The sequence below is a fragment of the Arvicanthis niloticus genome, chromosome 13 (assembly GCF_011762505.2).
Source record: "Arvicanthis niloticus isolate mArvNil1 chromosome 13, mArvNil1.pat.X, whole genome shotgun sequence".
Lineage (NCBI taxonomy): Eukaryota > Metazoa > Chordata > Mammalia > Rodentia > Muridae > Arvicanthis > Arvicanthis niloticus.
The window spans coordinates 77,222,834-77,240,833 of NC_047670.1; the positions used below are offsets into that span (position 1 = coordinate 77,222,834).

At 49.5% G+C, this 18,000-nt stretch overlaps 1 protein-coding gene across 2 annotated transcripts; it reads left to right on the forward strand.

The window, feature by feature from the left end:
* The first annotated feature begins 13,623 nt into the window (after positions 1 to 13,623).
* Hoxc6 (homeobox C6) lies at positions 13,624 to 16,114 on the forward strand. Of its 2 annotated transcripts, none has more exons than XM_034516909.2 (2): positions 13,624 to 14,264; positions 14,972 to 16,114. In XM_034516909.2, the coding sequence occupies exons 1-2, from the start codon at positions 13,865 to 13,867 to the stop codon at positions 15,301 to 15,303; spliced, it is 732 nt and encodes a 243-aa protein (XP_034372800.1). In that variant the 5' UTR covers positions 13,624 to 13,864; the 3' UTR covers positions 15,304 to 16,114. The 2 variants fall into 2 exon arrangements, with proteins under 2 accessions (XP_034372800.1, XP_034372801.1); XM_034516910.2 differs by having other exon boundaries at positions 14,996 to 16,108.
* The last annotated feature ends 1,886 nt before the right edge of the window (positions 16,115 to 18,000 follow it).

Here is an 18,000-nt window from a genome sequence, read left to right on the forward strand (position 1 = left end):
CATCCCTGCCCCTGCTCAGCAATGTCCATGGCCCCAAGCCGTCGCGTCGGAGGGCGGGGTGCGTCTGGCGCCCGGCTTCTTTGGAAATGTCGGGCAGCCAGAGGGTTAGACCTAATTAGTCCCAACGCCCCCTCGTGCGTTGCCCGCTCCCCGCTTTCCCTGCCCACCACTTCAGTTTTCTCGTTGGGAAAGAAAAGGAGGTTAAAAACCCGTTTTATGAGGGAATGTAATTGCGAGAGCGGGATGCGCTCTTTAGAAATGCGTGCTCCTAAATGCTGCCTTCGTCCCATTACCGAAATGGGTACCATTCGGTTTCTGCAGATACGACTTTCTTCCATTCTTTACTTTTTTATTAGCCAATCAAAGTGGCTTCCGAAAGCTATTTGTGATTTGTGAAAAATAGTATCTTTCAAAATGCTGAGTTGAAGCATCTCGCTCATTTCGCCTTGGATTTATTATTCTAATCTCAACGGTAGAGACAGGATGATGCAGCTATTAAATTGGGGGGCAAATTCGTTTCTCGGGATTAAAAATAAAACCCCCGCACTTTCCTCCTCTACTCTTTCACTAAATGTCTAAAGGAGATGCGGGTCTTGGAGAAATTTGGGCCGCCAAGGGAAGAAGTGTGCCGCTGAGAGGCTCCCAGGGGACCCCTTGAAGGAGAGGGTGGGTTGGCCTCCCCAGTTTCATATTCTTAGTATGAGATGCCAACAGAGAGTGTCTGAAAGTTGAAAAGTTACCCCCATCCCCAATTAAAGAGGATTCAGGACAGGTTGTGTGCCACAATCTGGAAGTAAAATTTCCGGTGAGTTGCCGGGCAGTGCTGCCCCATTCTTCCTGCTGCCATTGTGAAAAAGCTAGGCCAGCGCTTCCTCGTCGTAATTTTTAACTACCTGTTATAAAATTTATGGGTGGGTTTGTAAAAGGAACAGGTCTCTGTATCCGGCTGAGGGAACTGCTTTACTTACTATGGAGGAAGTTTTTTTTGGGGGGGGGGGTGATGACGGGTCTTCTGTTGGCTGCCTAAGCACCCAGCCCTTGAGATTCCCTTGCCAGCTCAATGCCGATCAAGAGAAAAGCTGCCTGCTTTTAGATCTCCAGTCATCGGGGAGTGGCTGGATTATAGCCTAGCAAATATACTCACAAGGTAATTTATACTGGCCTCCCCACACTGCGCTTACTACCAAAACTGGAGGTCTGGGGAAATTGGGTGCATAGACTTTTGAGTAGAAGGCAGAATTCAGAACAGTAAATAGCTCTCTTATGGGGCCTGCAAACTCTGAAGCCAGATCCCAGCTGCCTAGATACTGGTTTCCCCCTCTGAAAAAGACAGGTGTGTGGGCAACCTGAAAGGCTGAAAAGGTTTCAAAGAGCCTTGCTCCTCAATAAAAAAAAGAAGAAGGAAGGAAGGAAGGAAGGAAGGAAGGAAGGAAGGAAGGAAGGAAGGAAGGAAAAAAGCTGGACCAAGATCTTCAGCTTTAATATTATTTTTATTTTTATTTTTTTGAGGGTTGAAAGTTGCCGTTAATATCTAGAAAACAAGATGACCTGAAGCTAGGAATAGTCTTGGGTGCAGGGAGTGTCATTCTGTCTGAGAAAGGGACCACCTGGGAAATGAAAGTAATTTTAAGGCTCCTTGAAGCTGCACAAAACTCTCACCCCTTCTGCTGCCTCCAAAGGACTGCCAAATTCTGGTCCAGCTCTCCGTCCTTTAGACTCCATCTACGACAGACTTGGTAGGGAGGGCTGCCAGCAGCCTGAGACTCCAGTTCTTGTTTGATGGGTAGGGTGTGTGGGGCTTGCGTGGGGCACTGCAGTAGAAAAGAAGTGTTCTCTTTCTAGAAAACAAAGGTAGGATCAGGGACGGTATTCATTTTCAGTTCCTTCATCTCTCCAGCCTCCATTGCCCCAAGGCTGTAGAGCTCTGCAAAGCTTTGATTTTCATCAGGTCCAACAGCATTACCTTCATTTATTAAGGAAAGTATTTAAAATTCGGGACAGCAAGAGAGGGCAGTGGGTCCTCAGCATCTGAACCCTCTTTTCTTCTCTTCCTACATGCCCTGTCTGCTCTTGCTATGTTAGTCTAAAGCAGCCGGCCTTTGGGGAGTGGGCGGTGGGTGAGAGTGGGGTGGGGGTCGAGGGATGCTCCCTTTCTGAGAGAATTGGGTAAACATGGCGACCGTGGCGCCCATTTGCACACGCTACACAAATGCATCGCATTCCCGGTTGTTTGCAGAAAATTTACAGCTGAGTAATAAAAGTTTACGATCGACTCACAAGTTGGATTGGCCACAAGAAGTCATGTGGATTCCATCCATGAACGTGAACTTTTTATTGTGGTTTGTCCGTTCCGAGCGCTCCGCAGAACAGTCCTCCCTGTAAGAGCCTAACCATTGCCAGGGAAACCTGCGCTGGGCGCTCCGTTCATTACCAGATTTTTTTTTATTAATCTGATTAATAATTATTTTCCCTATTTAATTTTTTTCTTAGGTGGAGTTGCCGGAAGCTGGGGGCACCTGGGGAGGGCGGAGTGGGAGGGGAGAGGCAGAAGTTGAGAGCACCTCTCTCTCCCTATACCCGACCCTCTCGCCCCCAAGGGGCAAGAGGTTCGCGGGTGTGGGGGCTGAGATCTGGAGCTGCAGATGCCTCCACCCCTTCCCTCTCCCAGATTGTCCCTCCTGCCTCTTCCCTGCAACTCTCCTTAATTTTATTTGGCTTTTTAAAAAAAATCAGGACTTTTTATTTATTTTTAAATTTACATAAAGTATATGTGGGTGTGTGTGGAGCTGAGACAGGCTCGGCAACGGCACAGAATGAGGAAAGACGAGAGAGACAGAGAGTGGGAGAGAGAGAGAGAGAGAGGCAGAAAGAGAGAGAGAGAGAGAGAGAGAGAGAGGGAGAGAGGGAGAGTGACAGCAGCGCCCGGTAAGTGTTTCCTTATTGGTTCAAATATGTAACTAATGGTCCGTAGCTGGGTGGCGGTTTCAAGATAAGGACAGCAACGCCTTGTCTTGGTTAGAAAGAAGAGGGGGCTGGTGAGAGGGTGGGCGCGAGGGTAATTAAGGGGCGGTAAAATGGGAGGATGGGGTTAAAGCTGAAATCCTGGTAGTGGGGAGAATGTGTTGTCCTGACGTCGCTTTGCGCCGAAGTTGGGGTCCTGGGCGGGAGAATATTGGCCCGCGGGGCGGAAGTCCTTGGTCTGGGGCGTGGGGGCCCTCTTCCAGATGCCCACAATGTCTGTACCTGCTTAATTAGCTGACTACTCTTGGCTGATGGAACTGGGACGTGGTGGCCTGGAAGCTCAAACTTCAAGGCAGGAGAATCTGTAGTCTGGGCCCATTGCCCCCTAAGTAACGTCAGCTCCTCAACCCCCAAACAAACTTTCCAAAGCCCCCTCCCTGTCCGGCTGCCCCCTCCTTCTCAGAGAGCTAGAAGCCAGGCCTCACACATGCGCAGTGTGAGCCCAGGGCCGGGCCGCGGAGCAGGAAGCGGGCGCAGCTAGGCGGGCGGCGGAGCCTGTTAATTGGCAATTACGGGGGAGGCTGGTGGCTGGTGCGCGTCAGCCAAGGGGGGAGAGTCTGCCCACCCCTGCTCCCGCCCCCACCCTGGCGCATAGGAGGGTGGGAGGCGCCCTACGCTGCGGGTGGAAGGAGTTGGGGGTGGGGATGCAGAGCTCAAAAGCCATCTTGTGCTCGGAGAAAAGCTGCCTAAATGCTTACCCCCCTCGTGGGCCCGGCGCCTCCCACCCCCACTTGCGGCCACTCCACTCGGGATGCCACTTCAACTTTCTCCTGCGTCTTGTAGGACTGCTCTAGATTAAGACCTGCCTTGTCTGGGTGGAGGTGGGGATGAGAGAGGCCTCCGGTTGGGTGGGGATAGACCAGGCCGTGCCCCCAGGACCTCGAGGGTGCTACAAGGCCCTGAGCACTTTATGGGTGGGGTGGGTGAGTTTCCCTCTGTAAGGGCGTCAAACTAAGGTGGTGGGTAGAGTCTTGGATCTTCCTAATAATTGGTGCTAATGACGTGTTGTATAATCTTAACCTGACACACACGGTTTCATAACATAGTAGCTTAATTTCTTCCAAATGTACGTGGCCCTGACTGCATTGCAGTTTGATATATGACCCCGCCCTGCTTCCAGGCTTGGATCTGAGGAGACCCTGTTAGTGAGAGATTGTGTTTATAAGGAGCGGCGTGCACTCAGAATGCTTACACACCCAAACAGACACCCCTTAGAGCTGGGAAGGAGGCAAGCTCCTGGCGAGGGCCCAGACACTAGGAGACAGACTCACACCTTCAGTCTGCGTCAATCTCACCGCCCCCATCTTCTCCCAGAAGCTCGTCTGACAGTCTTCGCCCAGCAGTGTGGGGGAGGGGATCGCTGGATTTCCTGTTTAAACCCAGACCTGGGGGTGGGGGGCGCGCAGTGGTTAGAGAACCCGTTTTTATGAAATTGTTTTTTTAAAAAAAATACAGTTCGATTTCATTCAAATCAAATCCTTTGAGCTCGAGCCTATGGTGAATCTTCCCTCCCATCCCCCCACAACCACCTTCCCTTCTCCAGCCCCCCCAAAATTCCCCTTTTGCAGTCGACATAAAGGCCTCTGAGGTATTCTCTCGGGGAAAGAAATGGCATTTTCTCTCCCCTTTCCCACCCCACCCCCCAATAGGACTGGTGTGTAGGCAGAGGCGTCTGCCGAGGGGCTAATTTCGCGTTCCTTGTTTACGACCAAGAAAAGCGCTTGGCTCTCCCCAAATGGGCCCAGCCTGCTGCCTGCTCCGGCTGCCGCGCACTCTCCCGCCGCCCGAGCCTGGCCCCCAGGCGGATGCCGGGGGAACCAGGCTACGGCTGACCAGGACGGGGGTCTGTGGGACCTGAAAGGGGCCAAGGGAGTGCGCTGAGACAGTGATGGGGCCCTGGAGGCCCGAACGGGAGCCTTCTCCTGGCGTACTGTGGGAACCGCCGATCGGTGAGGCCGTTATTTCTTTCTTCAGCCTGTATTTTGTCGGACCCTGTCCCTGCGGATGGCCGATGGCCGCAATGACGTGGGAGGGGATGTTTGGGGGATACAAGTCTCCTTTGTTCCACTCTAAAAGAAAACCATTTTTGGAGAAGGCTGTTCAGACTGGTGTGGATTCACCTGAGATGTTAGAGGCCCCCTCCCATCCGAGGGGCGGGCCTGGGCTAGGATGGGGTATTTCTCTAGGCCTACAGGGGATCTAACTGGATGTGCTAATAGCCATATCGAGGTGCTAGGGTGCGAGAGTACCCATCAAAAGCACAAGCTTGAGGTGCCTTTATATTTTTATTGATTTCCTGCTCCTTCTTGGCTACAATCCTGCAGCCCTTACTCCCCCACCCCCAACTTTATCCTAAACCTTTCACCCCTAGACCCCTCTTTGGCAAGCCTAGGAGCAGAACGCCAGTGACTGGCCCTAGTTTTCCAATTTTCAAGTCTGGCAAGGGGATAAACCAGATTTCACAACACAGCCGAGTACTCTGCTTGCCAGTTACTTTCACTTTTCTGCCCCCTGGTTCTTTCTCTTTATGGTGCTCCAACAGAATCAAAAGAGGGGCCATCAGTGGCAATCCTCAGCCTTCTTGCAGGCCAGCTTCTGTGTGGATGTGGTTCCTCACCGCAGGAGAGCTCGTCTGATTATCTAATAATAGCGAGTGAGGCCGAGAATAGAGTTTTGCTCAAGGGTTCTGCATACTCAAGGCTGAGGCCTACCTAGGCGGTGGTCAGTCACTGGGTTCTATGGATCAAGGCTTGGCAACCTCCCTAGAGCCTGGGGCTCAGAAGCAGTCCCTCTGATCTCACTTTTTGGGCACCCTCAGGCCTGCCTCTTAAGAGGTTTTGTAAACTCTGCCATCCATTGTATTTCAGGTTCCTAGGAGAAATGGGCAGAATAAACCCTTTCTCTTCTGGCCTCTTGTCTGACAGCTGTGATCCCTACAGAATTTGACCTTGGTTTGGAAAAGGCAACCTTGTTGGGCTGACTGTTGTGTTCTGAAACCAGGCTTAGTGGAATTATATATTTATTATATACAGTTTCAAATATACAGATTCAGAGGCAGGGAGAAATATGTAGAGACTCATTTTCTTGTGGTTAAATGTTTACTACCATGGCTATATTCGATAAACACCGTTTTATGTGCATGCGAAATTCTGTTAGCCTTCACTGGCTGAGAGCGGGCTAGGGGAGCAATGGGCTGGAGGAGAAGGCCCTCTGTGCATCTCTGTGGAAATGTATGTGCTGGAATTGGAGTATGTGGCTTCCAAAAATCCAAAGAAGCCACAGGCTTTGGCTCATTGCTTTTACCTAAGACATACTACACCCTTCTGCTGTCTCTCCTCACCTCCCTATGAAGTCTGCCAACTCACAGGCTCTTTTCCAAAAAGAACCCAATCATCTTGAAAACGAAGCCTGTGGGTTCTTTCATGGTTGTTGTGAGTCTGAAAGCAGTTCTGAACCGCCAGGACTGGGCCCTGGAAGCTGGAAGCTGGAAGCGTCCATGTGCATGGGCAAAGGGATTGTAGTAGCTAAGATGATTTCTGAGCAGGGGTCTAGGTGGCTGCGGGCCAAGGTGCTTAAAGAGGCTTGTAGGGAAGGCAAACCAGGATACCGCCTGTGAATAACTCTCCTTCCTTTTGCCTCCCTGGTTCATTACCTCACCCAAGATTTGCCTGTCTGTAAGGGCATATTAGGAGTTCTGGAAGGTCCTATAAATACCCAGATCTGGAGACTGATGGGGGTGCGTTTTAATCTTGTCAGTGACCTGAACCAATGTGAGGCCCACTAAGAGAAGGCTGGTGGAAGCCCCTGTAGAATGCAAGCTGGGCCCTTTGGCCTGTGGGCCTGGAGCCCTGAGTATGGGCCTCGGCTGGAAATTAATTGGTCTCCTTTTGCAGCTTTTCTGGGGCCACGAAAAGACAGAGCTGAGAGGAAATAAAATGTCAGTAGAAAGCCCCATAAATGAAAAACTGGACAAGAGAAGTGTTGGTGAGGTTCCTGCCCAGACTTGTGACTCCAGGGGATTCACAGCCTTTCTTCCCTGTTTCTTCCTCAGTGACAGAGGGTGTGACAGAGTAACTCAGGCCTTCCTGCTCTAGCCGTGGCTTTGGGATAATGTCACCCCGACTTTGGGGTGACATTATCCCAGGATCATGTCCCTCAAGCAGCCCACGGCCTCTGTCACGGCGCTATCAGCCGCCCCTGTTTATTGTGTCTGCGCGTTGTTTACTTGTTTTGTCTGCTGCCACCCTGCGTCAGAAACTCAACAAACCAGCAAATTCACTCAGGAGAACAAAGTGCAGGGCTCTTTCAAACTCCCTCCCCCTTTTCGCACCCCTACCTCCTGCGCTTATGTGCTTCCTCTTTTTCCCTTTCTGAGGGGAGGAAGCAGAAATTGTCCTAAAATAGGGCCAATGTTTATGGGATAAGGGAATTATGAAGACACCATAAACCTCCGGGTGTCCTAGTGTTGAAGACATTTCCAACCCCCCTTCTCTTTTCTACATCTTTTCTTCCTTTGCCTTGGTAACCAGTTGGGTAAGGGGGCCACAGACCCTGAGAACATTTCAGCGCCCCCTCCCTCCTCCTTTTCCTCCTCCTCACTCCTCCATTCCTTTCTTCCTGAGCTTCTCTCAGACATAGGTGGTTGAATTTTCTGTCGGGGTAATGTTGGTGGATTCATAAAATTAGATAAAGCATAGTGTACCTTCCCTCCCTTTGTCTTTTCAGTCCCCCCAAAATAGCAGTGAATTTAAGCAAATCCTACAAAATTAAATTGCCCATCCTGTAAGGGTCCTATAAACCCCCAATCCTGCCAGGTGTAGAGCCAGAGAGGTCAATGTTTGCCTTTAATTTTGCTCCAGGCTATCAAATCTAAAATAGTATCATTGCAGTAAGTAATATTCTTGTTTATGAAATTAATTCTCCTCCCTACCCCCTTCTCCCTCTTTCACTATTATGAATTAAATGGTTCTTTCAGAGCTACTGACAATAAAGGATAAAGTTATTTATAAAGAATTGACGATGATGTTTCATTGTTGGCTTATTGTTCCAGAGCATAATAACATTTTATTTCAAAGTGGGAGAAGTTAGACCAGGAGAAGATGGGGGTGGGGTCAGAGGAGGCTTGGTATTCATATATACAGCTCTTGTACTTTTATGACTTTCACAGTTTCCATATGACAACTTACTGTGATGTCATAAATGCCAAGGTCTCCAATTTTAAATTTTCATTAACCTCCAAAATGGTCCCAAGTAATAATCTATTTCAAAAGCAGAGGAGAAGCCAGAAAGCTGGGGGCTTCTCTGGACTAGCATAGAGCAGCACATTTCCTGTCCACCCTGTTACCCTCCTTTCTAACTTGACAGTCTCCCGAGGTCCTGTTTTGGCAATACAAAGTAACCTAAAGATTCTGGGTCTTGGTTTTTTACCTCCAGACCAACTAGGACCATCTGCTTTACCCTCCTGAAATGTCCCAAGGCAGCCAAACTCTCCATTCTCAATGGGGATGAGATGCTCTCAACAAGCCCCCTCCTCAGCTGATATTTCTACTGCTTTGGCATCAAGGTGGAAGGGAGGCTTGAAGGCCTGGTCTGCAAAAGCCAGAATTTTTTTTCCCCCCAGGTGAAGCCTGAAGGGGTTTCAGGGAAAAGTTTGATGGAAACCTATTTTACTTTTGAACTTTTAGGCAGAGTGGGAGAAGCCAGACATGCAAAGCTGGGGTTTGTGTCTGCTGATGGTAATAGCAGTAACCAAAGTTAGGAAAGGTCAAGCAGAGATTCACAAAAACAGAGGAAAGGGAGAAAGCCATCAGAGCCGCTCTGTATACTTTTCTGCAGTGTTAAAGTGCAAAAGCCACATCAACACCACTTTGTAACCTCATCTTAGCTCAAAAGAAGGAATCACAGCACAGGCCTGAGAGCTATTTGGACCAAATCTCAGCAGCTGAACATGCTCCATCTGGTCCTTTCTTCCTTCCTTATAGACCCCCAACTCCCTTCAATTGATCAGCTTCAGCCTTGTCAGCAAATATCAGCACCCATAAATGGATCTGTCAAATTTCACTTTTCTTTAAGCTTGACTTTTTAAAAACAATGTTCCTTTTTGAAATGCACTGTATGTATTGAGGAAAATGTATGCGTTAGGAAATCGTTCCCTACCACATCTCAGAAAATCTGGGAGCCCTTTTGGGTAAGCTGTGCTTTGGCATTCCCAAGCAGACCAGACCTCGTGTTCAGGTTCTCTGGCCCGCGCCACTCGCCACTCTCTTTGCAATTCTTTCCCTCAGAAGTCCACAGAGATCAAAGGAGTTTGTTCACAAAACACCAGACATTTGAAATAGGAGTTTTGTGAGTTTTTTCAAAGCTTTTTTTTTTTAATTTAGTCATAAGCCAGTAGAGCTAGCTGAACTCTCCAGAACAGCAAAGCCTTAACCAAATATTGCGATTATGAGGTGAACTGAGTAATTATTGAACTCAGCTTTCTCTGTAAGAGGGATTTCAGCTCTCGCCCAGTGGCACAAAAGGAGTTGATGGGATAATCGTTCAGTATCTCTGGAAATCAAGAACCGGAGATGGTGGAGGGGCAGGGTCCCGCAACTGCGTGGCTTTTAGGCAGCCAAGAGCCCAGGCAGGCGAGGGAGCTTAGGGTTCAGCGGCTCCGGCTCCAGCGTTGGAGTGAGCGCACAGCGTAGGGAGGCGCCGAGCTGTAGTTGGCGTTGCCGGCCTGGAGTGGAATAAGTGCATCTGTGCTGTAGTCAGCCACAAACATCTTCGCAGAGGTGGGGGAATCTAGGGAGAGAGGAGACTTTGCGGAACACAAAGAAGAATCTTCCGCGAAGAATATTTTTTCAGATCTCATCAGGCTCACTTCAGACGTCTGTACACACAAAAATGCTTTATTTGCCAGAGCAGAGAAGAAAGCAAACGTAGGCAAGGTGAAGCCTGTCCATGGCCATCCTAGAAGCTGAAGTCCACTCTCCCCTCATCCTTTTCCCAGTTCAGAACTGTAAAGACCTCCTAGCCTTCCCCTGACTTAGATCCGGCAGGACTGAAATCGGGGAAACCCCTAAGTGCCCATGCTCGGGTGCAGCCCTTAGCCTCCAGGCCAGTGACTACACCCACTCAGGCCCAAAAAGCAGGCAGTAAATTCCTCTCCTATAATTAGTGCTCCTGGAAGGCATGTGTTTTGGTTTGTGTGTGTGTGGGGGGGGAGGCTGAAGCGGCCAGTGGCAACTTTCCTGCTTTATTCTTTTTCTGAGTTTTTATATTCTGTTTTTGAATCCAGTAATTACTGCTCCCAAAGTGAAAATCTGCTCTTGACACCGAGTCCCCTCTGAATGCCTAATTTAGAAGGCCTAAGGCCCAGAGCTTTGCATAGACCAGCGGCGGGCCTGACAGGGTGTGGTGTGTGTGTGTGTGTGTGTGTGTGTGTGTGTGTGTGTGTGTGCTGTGTGTGTGTGTGTGTGTGTGTGTGTGTGTGTGTGTGTGTGTGTGTGTGTCTTGGGGGGTGCTTCTCTGATTTCTCTGGGTTTGTTTTGATGGAAACAAAGAACGGGAGCCTCCCTCCTTCCCAAGACTTGTGCATATTTACAGAGCTGCACTGCAGTTTTAATAAAACATCTGTTCTTGTTTCTGCTGATGAGCTTCCATAATTGTTTTCAGAAAATTTAACAGGAAAATATAAATATATTTAGAAAAATTCAAGTTCCAGCCCCTCCCCCACAGACAGCCAATCTTTTGCCAAGGGAAGAGAGAGCACAAAATGGGAAAAGGAAAAAAATATTATCTCAAGGAGGAAAGATCCAGCTCATCTGACCCGCTTTCCCCCTTGGATCGAATCCTCTCAGTAAATTTCAGCTGCATAATTAAAGGTATAACTAAAGGAAATGACATTCTCCCTTTAGGAATAGAAAGAGGTGCAGAAGAGTATGGTGAAAGTTAACTTTCCCTAAAGTCCTTAGATGGAGGCAAGATATTTGTGTTTCTGCTTCCCCTGGTCTCCCCCTTCCAGCATTTCTTCCTTTTTTCCCCAGCAGCTGGTTTCTGTTCATTATAAATCGGCGAGACCTTTCAGGATCTGCCCTCTGTTTAGGAACGTAATAAAACACTTAACTTTTCCGGGCCTGAGACTTACATTCTGCTCCTCAGGTCGCCCACCCCTGAGCATACCACCTTTAGGCCCCAAAAGAGAATCTCCCCAACTTTGGGGCCCCTTTAATCTCTGGAGGAAGGGGCTCCAGGAAACTCAGGCATTCTTGCTAGGGGGCTGTAGCACATGACTCCCCCAAAGAACCCGTCATCCCTCCACCCCCCCCACCCCCACATCCATAAAAATTTTTTAAATATACAAGTATCTACACCTATGGAAAGCAAAACTTCATTAAGACATCCTATCTTCCATCATTCAATTTGTTTTACACTGCAACAATTTAATATCTTGAAGGAAGTACCACTGACATGATTTATCCCTCTAGCAATCTCACTCTGAAATAGGAGGGGAATTTACTCTTTCTTGCCATGGCTTCTACGTGTTACACTGCTACCCTCAGGGCAGACAGGAGGCTGGGAACTTTGAAAGAGGTTACTGCTGTCCAGGGGTGCACTGGCTTGTTCCCTAGCTCAGCCCAGGATACACCCCCCCTCAGTTTTCTCTCCTCCTACCTCTTGCCCTGTAGGGGGACTGGAGCCCCAGCCAGCTGTTGGAAACCTCTGCCCAGGCATGCCATGAATTCGAGTACAGTTGGATTGGAAAGCAAAAAAGCAATACACTACTGTTGTGTTTAGGGATAACTGCTGTGTTACCCCCAGATAAGATAACTATTAAAAATCCCTCTCTTATTGGAAGCCTTCTCCTCTGCTCTCTTCACCTTGGAAAGAAAACAGTATAGTCAAAGGGTACAAACTTCAATAATTACAGGGTTCTTCTACTCTTCTAAATTCCAATCAATTTCCCTCCTTTTCAAAGGCAGGGGCTGGATTTTTAAAAGCCAACACAACTCGTCTGGCAGGAAGACTCCTCAGCCTCCTAAAGAGGTTCATGTATTAACTAACATTTTGTCTGCATAGCTCCTACACACTGTCTGCTTTTGGGTTCAAAACTTTATCCCCCACCCCACCCCACCTCCTAGTGACACTCCAGGGAAACCTTAACGTTACAGAAGATGAATAAACGAGTTTTTTTTTCCCAGCATAGTCCCGTTTATGGCTTTATTGCTACCCATTGATTACTCCGCTTTGTTACACAGAAGGGAAAGATCATAAAACCCGGCGACATCCGGGTTCTTGTTATAGTCAGTCTCAAAAAAAAATTAGTGAGGGGAAAATATGAGCTTTCACTGCTTCCTGCGTGTACCTCACCATCCTCTCTTTGTCAGCTCCAAGCATTTTCAGCCTATGTCGATATCAGATTCTGTTTGGATTAATCAGAGGGAAACCCCAGCTGTACACCTTCTGCTGTTCACTCGCTGCAGCTCTCTCTGTCGCTGAAGCATCTACAAAACTGTTATTTCCTAATCTCCTCCTCCCTTTTCTCAGCCTCAAGGTGGGGGAGAAAATAGAGGTAAGGACTGAGAATCCAGAGGTTTCTGAGGTGGCTGAGGCAGGAGACCAAGCATTCCCCAGGAACCCCTTTCCTAGGGTCTTACAGCTCAGGTCCAGGGGCACCTACATTGGCAGGGCAGTGAATCCAGAGCAGATAGGGTCTTCTGACCTGAGCTGGAGCTTGAGTGTGTTGGGATGTATCTGTTCATTGGAGTACCACAAAATTTCCTCTTTCGGGCTGCATCCTATGTGAATTACACCACTGGCCTGGCCTGAGCTGGTTCCAAATCATAAATTCTCACCAACACAAACAGGAGTTGATGTCTTTAGGAAGAATCTCAGAATCTCAGAATCTCTCTCTCTCTCTCTCTCTCTCTCTCTCTCTCTCTCTCTCTGTGTGTGTGTGTGTGTGTGTGTGTGTGTGTGTGTGTGTGTGTGTTATTATAATGCTTTCTTTGAAGCAAAAATGTTGCAAGAGTTTCCTCAAAAGGTAGGTCCTGGGGAGGAGCAGGTTAGAAGGCAAAAGAGAGGAGATGCACACTTCAGGCTCCTCACTGTACCCTGTAGTCTCACCCACACCCTTCAGATCTGTTTGCTTCCCACATATCTTCTAACTCAAGACTCTTAGCTATGCTGCCTTCTTCTGTGCACCATGTTTTGGGAAATTTCCTTTTCCTTTTGAGTTTTAAAAATTATTGGGAAAATATGCTGTCTAGTGATAGGGACTCGATTCATGAGTGTCAAGCCAGAATATCTTCTAGAATTTCTGGGAACCTCTTTCTACTGGGAAGGATCTCCTCAAATGAAGCAATCAGGATTTAATTTTAGAAAAGGGTCGGATACAAAAGATGAAATAGGTCTGAAAACAAGAATTTCTCTGCCCTGCGGTTGGCCACAGCACAGCAAAGTTAACTGGGGCGGAGAGATTTCCTGGGACTAGACCTTTTCTTCCGCTGGGAACAAGGCCCTGCTCATAGACCTGCATCCCACCCCCAACCAGTATATATATATATATATATATATATATATATATATATATATATATATATATATTCTTAAAAGAAATTCAAGTCTTACTTTCAAAGCACATACTTAGTCTCAACTAGGGAATCAACAGAAGCAGAAGCGATTTTTTTTCCCCTTTCTTGACATCTGGCTTGCGATTGGCTGGAAGGGGGTCAGCTGACTTTGTCATTTTGTCTGTCCTGGATTGGAGCCGTCCCTATAACCATCTAGTTCCGAGTACAAACTGGAGACAGAAATAAATATTAAAGAAATCATAGCCCGACCAGGTAAAGGCAAAGGGATGAATTCCTACTTCACTAACCCTTCCTTATCCTGCCACCTCGCCGGGGGCCAGGACGTCCTCCCCAACGTCGCCCTCAATTCCACCGCCTATGATCCAGTGAGGCATTTCTCGACCTATGGAGCAGCCGTAGCTCAGAACCGGATCTACTCGACTCCCTTTTATTCGCCACAGGAGAATGTCGTGTTCAGTTCCAGCCGGGGACCGTATGACTATGGATCTAATTCCTTTTACCAGGAGAAAGACATGCTCTCAAACTGCAGACAAAACACCTTAGGACATAACACACAGACCTCAATCGCTCAAGATTTTAGTTCTGAGCAGGGCAGGACTGCGCCCCAGGACCAGAAAGCCAGTATCCAGATTTACCCCTGGATGCAGCGAATGAATTCGCACAGTGGTGAGTTTTACAGCTCCGAGATATAAATTAAATAAACTGAACTGGCTTTATGACCGGCTTCCCTAGAAGAACGGGCGGAGAGAGTTTTTTATGGCCCCATAAAAACAATCACGCTCGTCTCCTCGCCGACACCGAGACAGGGCCCCCTCTTCAGCCCCCTCTGCTCGCCTCCCGCGCTGGCTCGCAAGGGCCTGGCCCCCTCGATCCCTGACGGATTGGAGGGCTCCAAAAGGAGCCGAGGGGGTAGGAACAGGGAAGGGAATGAGGGGAGGGGACAGAAGGTGGAAGAGCCCCCCAAAGTCTAGCTAGGCCGGAGAGAAGGGAGGTAGTTAGGAGAGGTCAAAGAAGTGGGAAGAACTTTCCAGGGAACTGAGTGTTGGGGAAGGTAGGGGAGCCCAATCCTTGAGAGATGGGGTCCTTATCCCCAGTAGTTGCTATTTTTTTTTTTTTTTAAATCAGCTTTTAGACAGCCAGCTTTCTGCCTGGTTTTTGCTCCGCCCCCCCGCTTTCTTTGGGACACACATCTTTCACCTCGTGGGAGAACTGAATAAAGTTGGGGTTCTGGCTGTTCCCCCAGTGGGGGTGGGGCAGAGCAAAAGGGAGAAGGCTAAAGCCCGAAGGGGCTGCGTGCTGTGGGCCAAGTTGAGAGGGTCTGGACTTTGCTAGACTAAAATGTCTGCAGAGGACGCCTTGCTGATTGTTTTTAGTGTGTTTTGTGCCCGGATCTCTAGGGGTCGGTTACGGAGCGGACCGGAGGCGCGGCCGCCAGATCTACTCTCGGTACCAGACCCTGGAACTGGAGAAGGAATTTCACTTCAACCGCTACCTAACTCGGCGCCGGCGCATCGAGATCGCCAATGCTCTGTGCCTGACCGAGCGACAGATCAAAATCTGGTTCCAGAACCGCCGGATGAAGTGGAAAAAAGAATCTAATCTCACGTCCACGCTCTCAGGGGGTGGCGGAGGGGCAACTGCCGACAGCCTGGGAGGAAAAGAGGAAAAGCGAGAAGAGACAGAAGAAGAGAAGCAGAAAGAGTGACCAGGACTGCCCTTGCACCCCTCTCTCCTCCCTTGCTCATCCTAGCTCCCCGAATCACACACTCTGTATTTATCTCTGGCACAACTGATGTGTTGTGACTTCCTAAAAGAAAACAGGGAGTCAAACGTGGACCTGAAAGTCAGCTCTGGACCCCCCCCCCCCCTCACTGCACAACTCTTCACTCGCTTCTTCCTCTAGCTCCCTCGCTAGCTCCTTCCTGGCTTGTCTGCAGGCCCCTTTCCTCTCCTAGGCCTAGGGGACCTGAACCTCGCTTCAGTCTCCACAGATGTCCCTCCAAGTGAACCCTAGGCTCCCTCCCCACTCCCGACGCCCTTCACCCCCGCCTTCCGGCGCAGAGAGCTGGCTCCAGGGCCTGGGGCCTCCACTCCAGGGCCTCGGGGCCGGCCTGACAGCCGGAGGGCGGGAGGCCTCAGGAGGGCGCGCCTTGGCCCCGCAACAACCCCCAGGGCCTATCCCCAGTCCCTGCCCGGCCCCTCTGCCCCAGCAAATGCCCAGTCCAGGCAAATTGTATTTAAAGATTCCTGGGGGTCATTATGGCATATTTCGAACTGTGACCGTTTCTGTGTGAATATTTCTAGCTGTATTTGTGGTCTCTGTATTTATATTTATGTTTAGCACCGTCAGTGTTCCGGTCTCATTTTAAAAAGCAGTTAAAAAAAAGAGGGAAAATAACGAAAAGGAAAAAAAAGTGAATGACGTTTGTTTAGTCAGTAGGATAAAATAAATAAATAAAGAAAGAAACCCCTACGTGTTATCCTCCTGTATAAATCTGACCTCTGGATCCGTTCTCGAATATTTAATAAAACTGATATTATTTTTAAAAGTTTACAATCCGCCTGTCTGCTCATTCGCCCTCCCGCTGGTTTGCCAGCAGAGCTCTCGGCGCGGCCTGCCGCCTGCAAAGCCCTCAGCCCTCCGCACTCGCCTGCCCCGCAGTCAGGCGCTGAGCCTCGGTCTCCGGGTTCTCCTGACCGCGATGGGGTTCTGAGAGGCCTCTGGGACACTCTCTACACGGAACAACACACACCCCGGAAAAGAAAAGGAGGAAAGGGGCCGCCTGGACTTTCGCTGGGGGCGGGGAAGCTTGAGTGAGCCGGGTTGGGCTCCAAGTCCCACGCGGGCCTTTCTTCCTGCCTGTAGCAGCCAGGGATCTTCGGCTTCTGAGCCCTGAGCCCAAAATGCGAGAAAAGGAGCCTGATCCGAACACTAGGGTCGCTCCCACCTACTGCCAGCAGCACGGGGAGAAGGACTAGCAAGCAAGCCCCCAGCCCGCCAGGCCGGCTGTTGTGAAACCTGGCTGAGGCTCCCTGGCAATCCAGGGACCTCAGGAGTCCATCCGCAGGGACTGAGCGATCCAAAGAAGACTGGAAAGAGAAAGACTGGAAACTGAGTTCTGGCCTGTTCTGGGACTCCTGACCCGCCAGACAAAAGTCCTTCCTTACAGCCCTAGCTTGTCTGGTTCCTGCCTCTTCTCTCCTCAAACCTGGCGCATGAGGGGCACCGTAGGACCCTAACCCTTTCTCAGATCCAGCCTTCTTTCCCCAAGGCTCAGCATAGAAACCTGAGTGGGCCTAGGGGAGACGTGGGGGTAATAGGTCTCCTGGAGGGGGGGAAAATCGGCCTGAGTTTTCCAGACTCTCCAAGTCCCTTCCACTGCCCCCCTCCAGAGCCTCCGCCAGAGGGGAGGGGGAGTTCTGGCAGAGGCTGAGAGTTCCTGAGGAAATATGGGACAGTAAAGAGTAGGGTCTGGGACTAAGAAAGCAGGGGATAGGACCCAAAGGTTGAAGAAAGCCTGGCCAAAGGGTTACCCGACTCCTGGTCTGCCCATCTCCATCCCCATGGGCCCTCTGGCTTGAAACACGGGCTAAGGGCTTATCCCTAAAAGAGTAAAAGCAGGCCTTTATCTCTGCCTTGCTCGTAATATTTGTGGAGGTTTCAATCTTGCCCCTCTATGCTCTTGGGGGTCATCTGAAATATCTGGTACCCCATGAGGGTCGCACAGAGCTGTAGAAGAGCCCTCCAGCCCCTGTGTCTAGTTATACACATGGGAATGTTGCCTCTTGCCCCTCTACATTGTGAAGTTTAGCCAAGTCCATCTGGCCTTTCACCTCTCACATCCCAGAGAGTACCTAGAACTCTCAGCCTCAGGACCTGTCTTCCTGCTTCACTCAGGAACCCTCCCTCCTCTTGGGTATCCTGCCTACCTCCCAGAGGTTAATTTTTCCAAGCCCACAAGGCAAGCTCATCTTCATCAAAACTGAATTCAATCCTCCCAAGCAAGAGGCCTTGACCTTTAGTTTAGGTAACCCAAGATAAGTCCTCTTGGTTCTCCAGCCTGGGCTTCAGCTACCCCCAACTCTCTTTCTCAGTCATCATTGAAGTCTGGAAGGCTCTGGAGGTAGAGAACTGGAACTATCCATTACAAAAAACACCAGTGTAATTCCTAAATAAGGCCTCATCTTTTCTCAAATTTAAACAGAATTTTAAAGACAAGCTCAAGGGTTAGTTTGTCCAACAAGCAACAACTTCTCTACAATCTGCCAGAAGGCCAAGTAATGCTACAAGATGCAATTCCCCCAAGTCGGCACCAGGTGTCGCTGTGAGCTCGTTGTCCCGACTACCCCCCAATTCCAAGAACCATTTTTTTCCTCCCCCTTGCTTCTCTTTCTCTTTCCA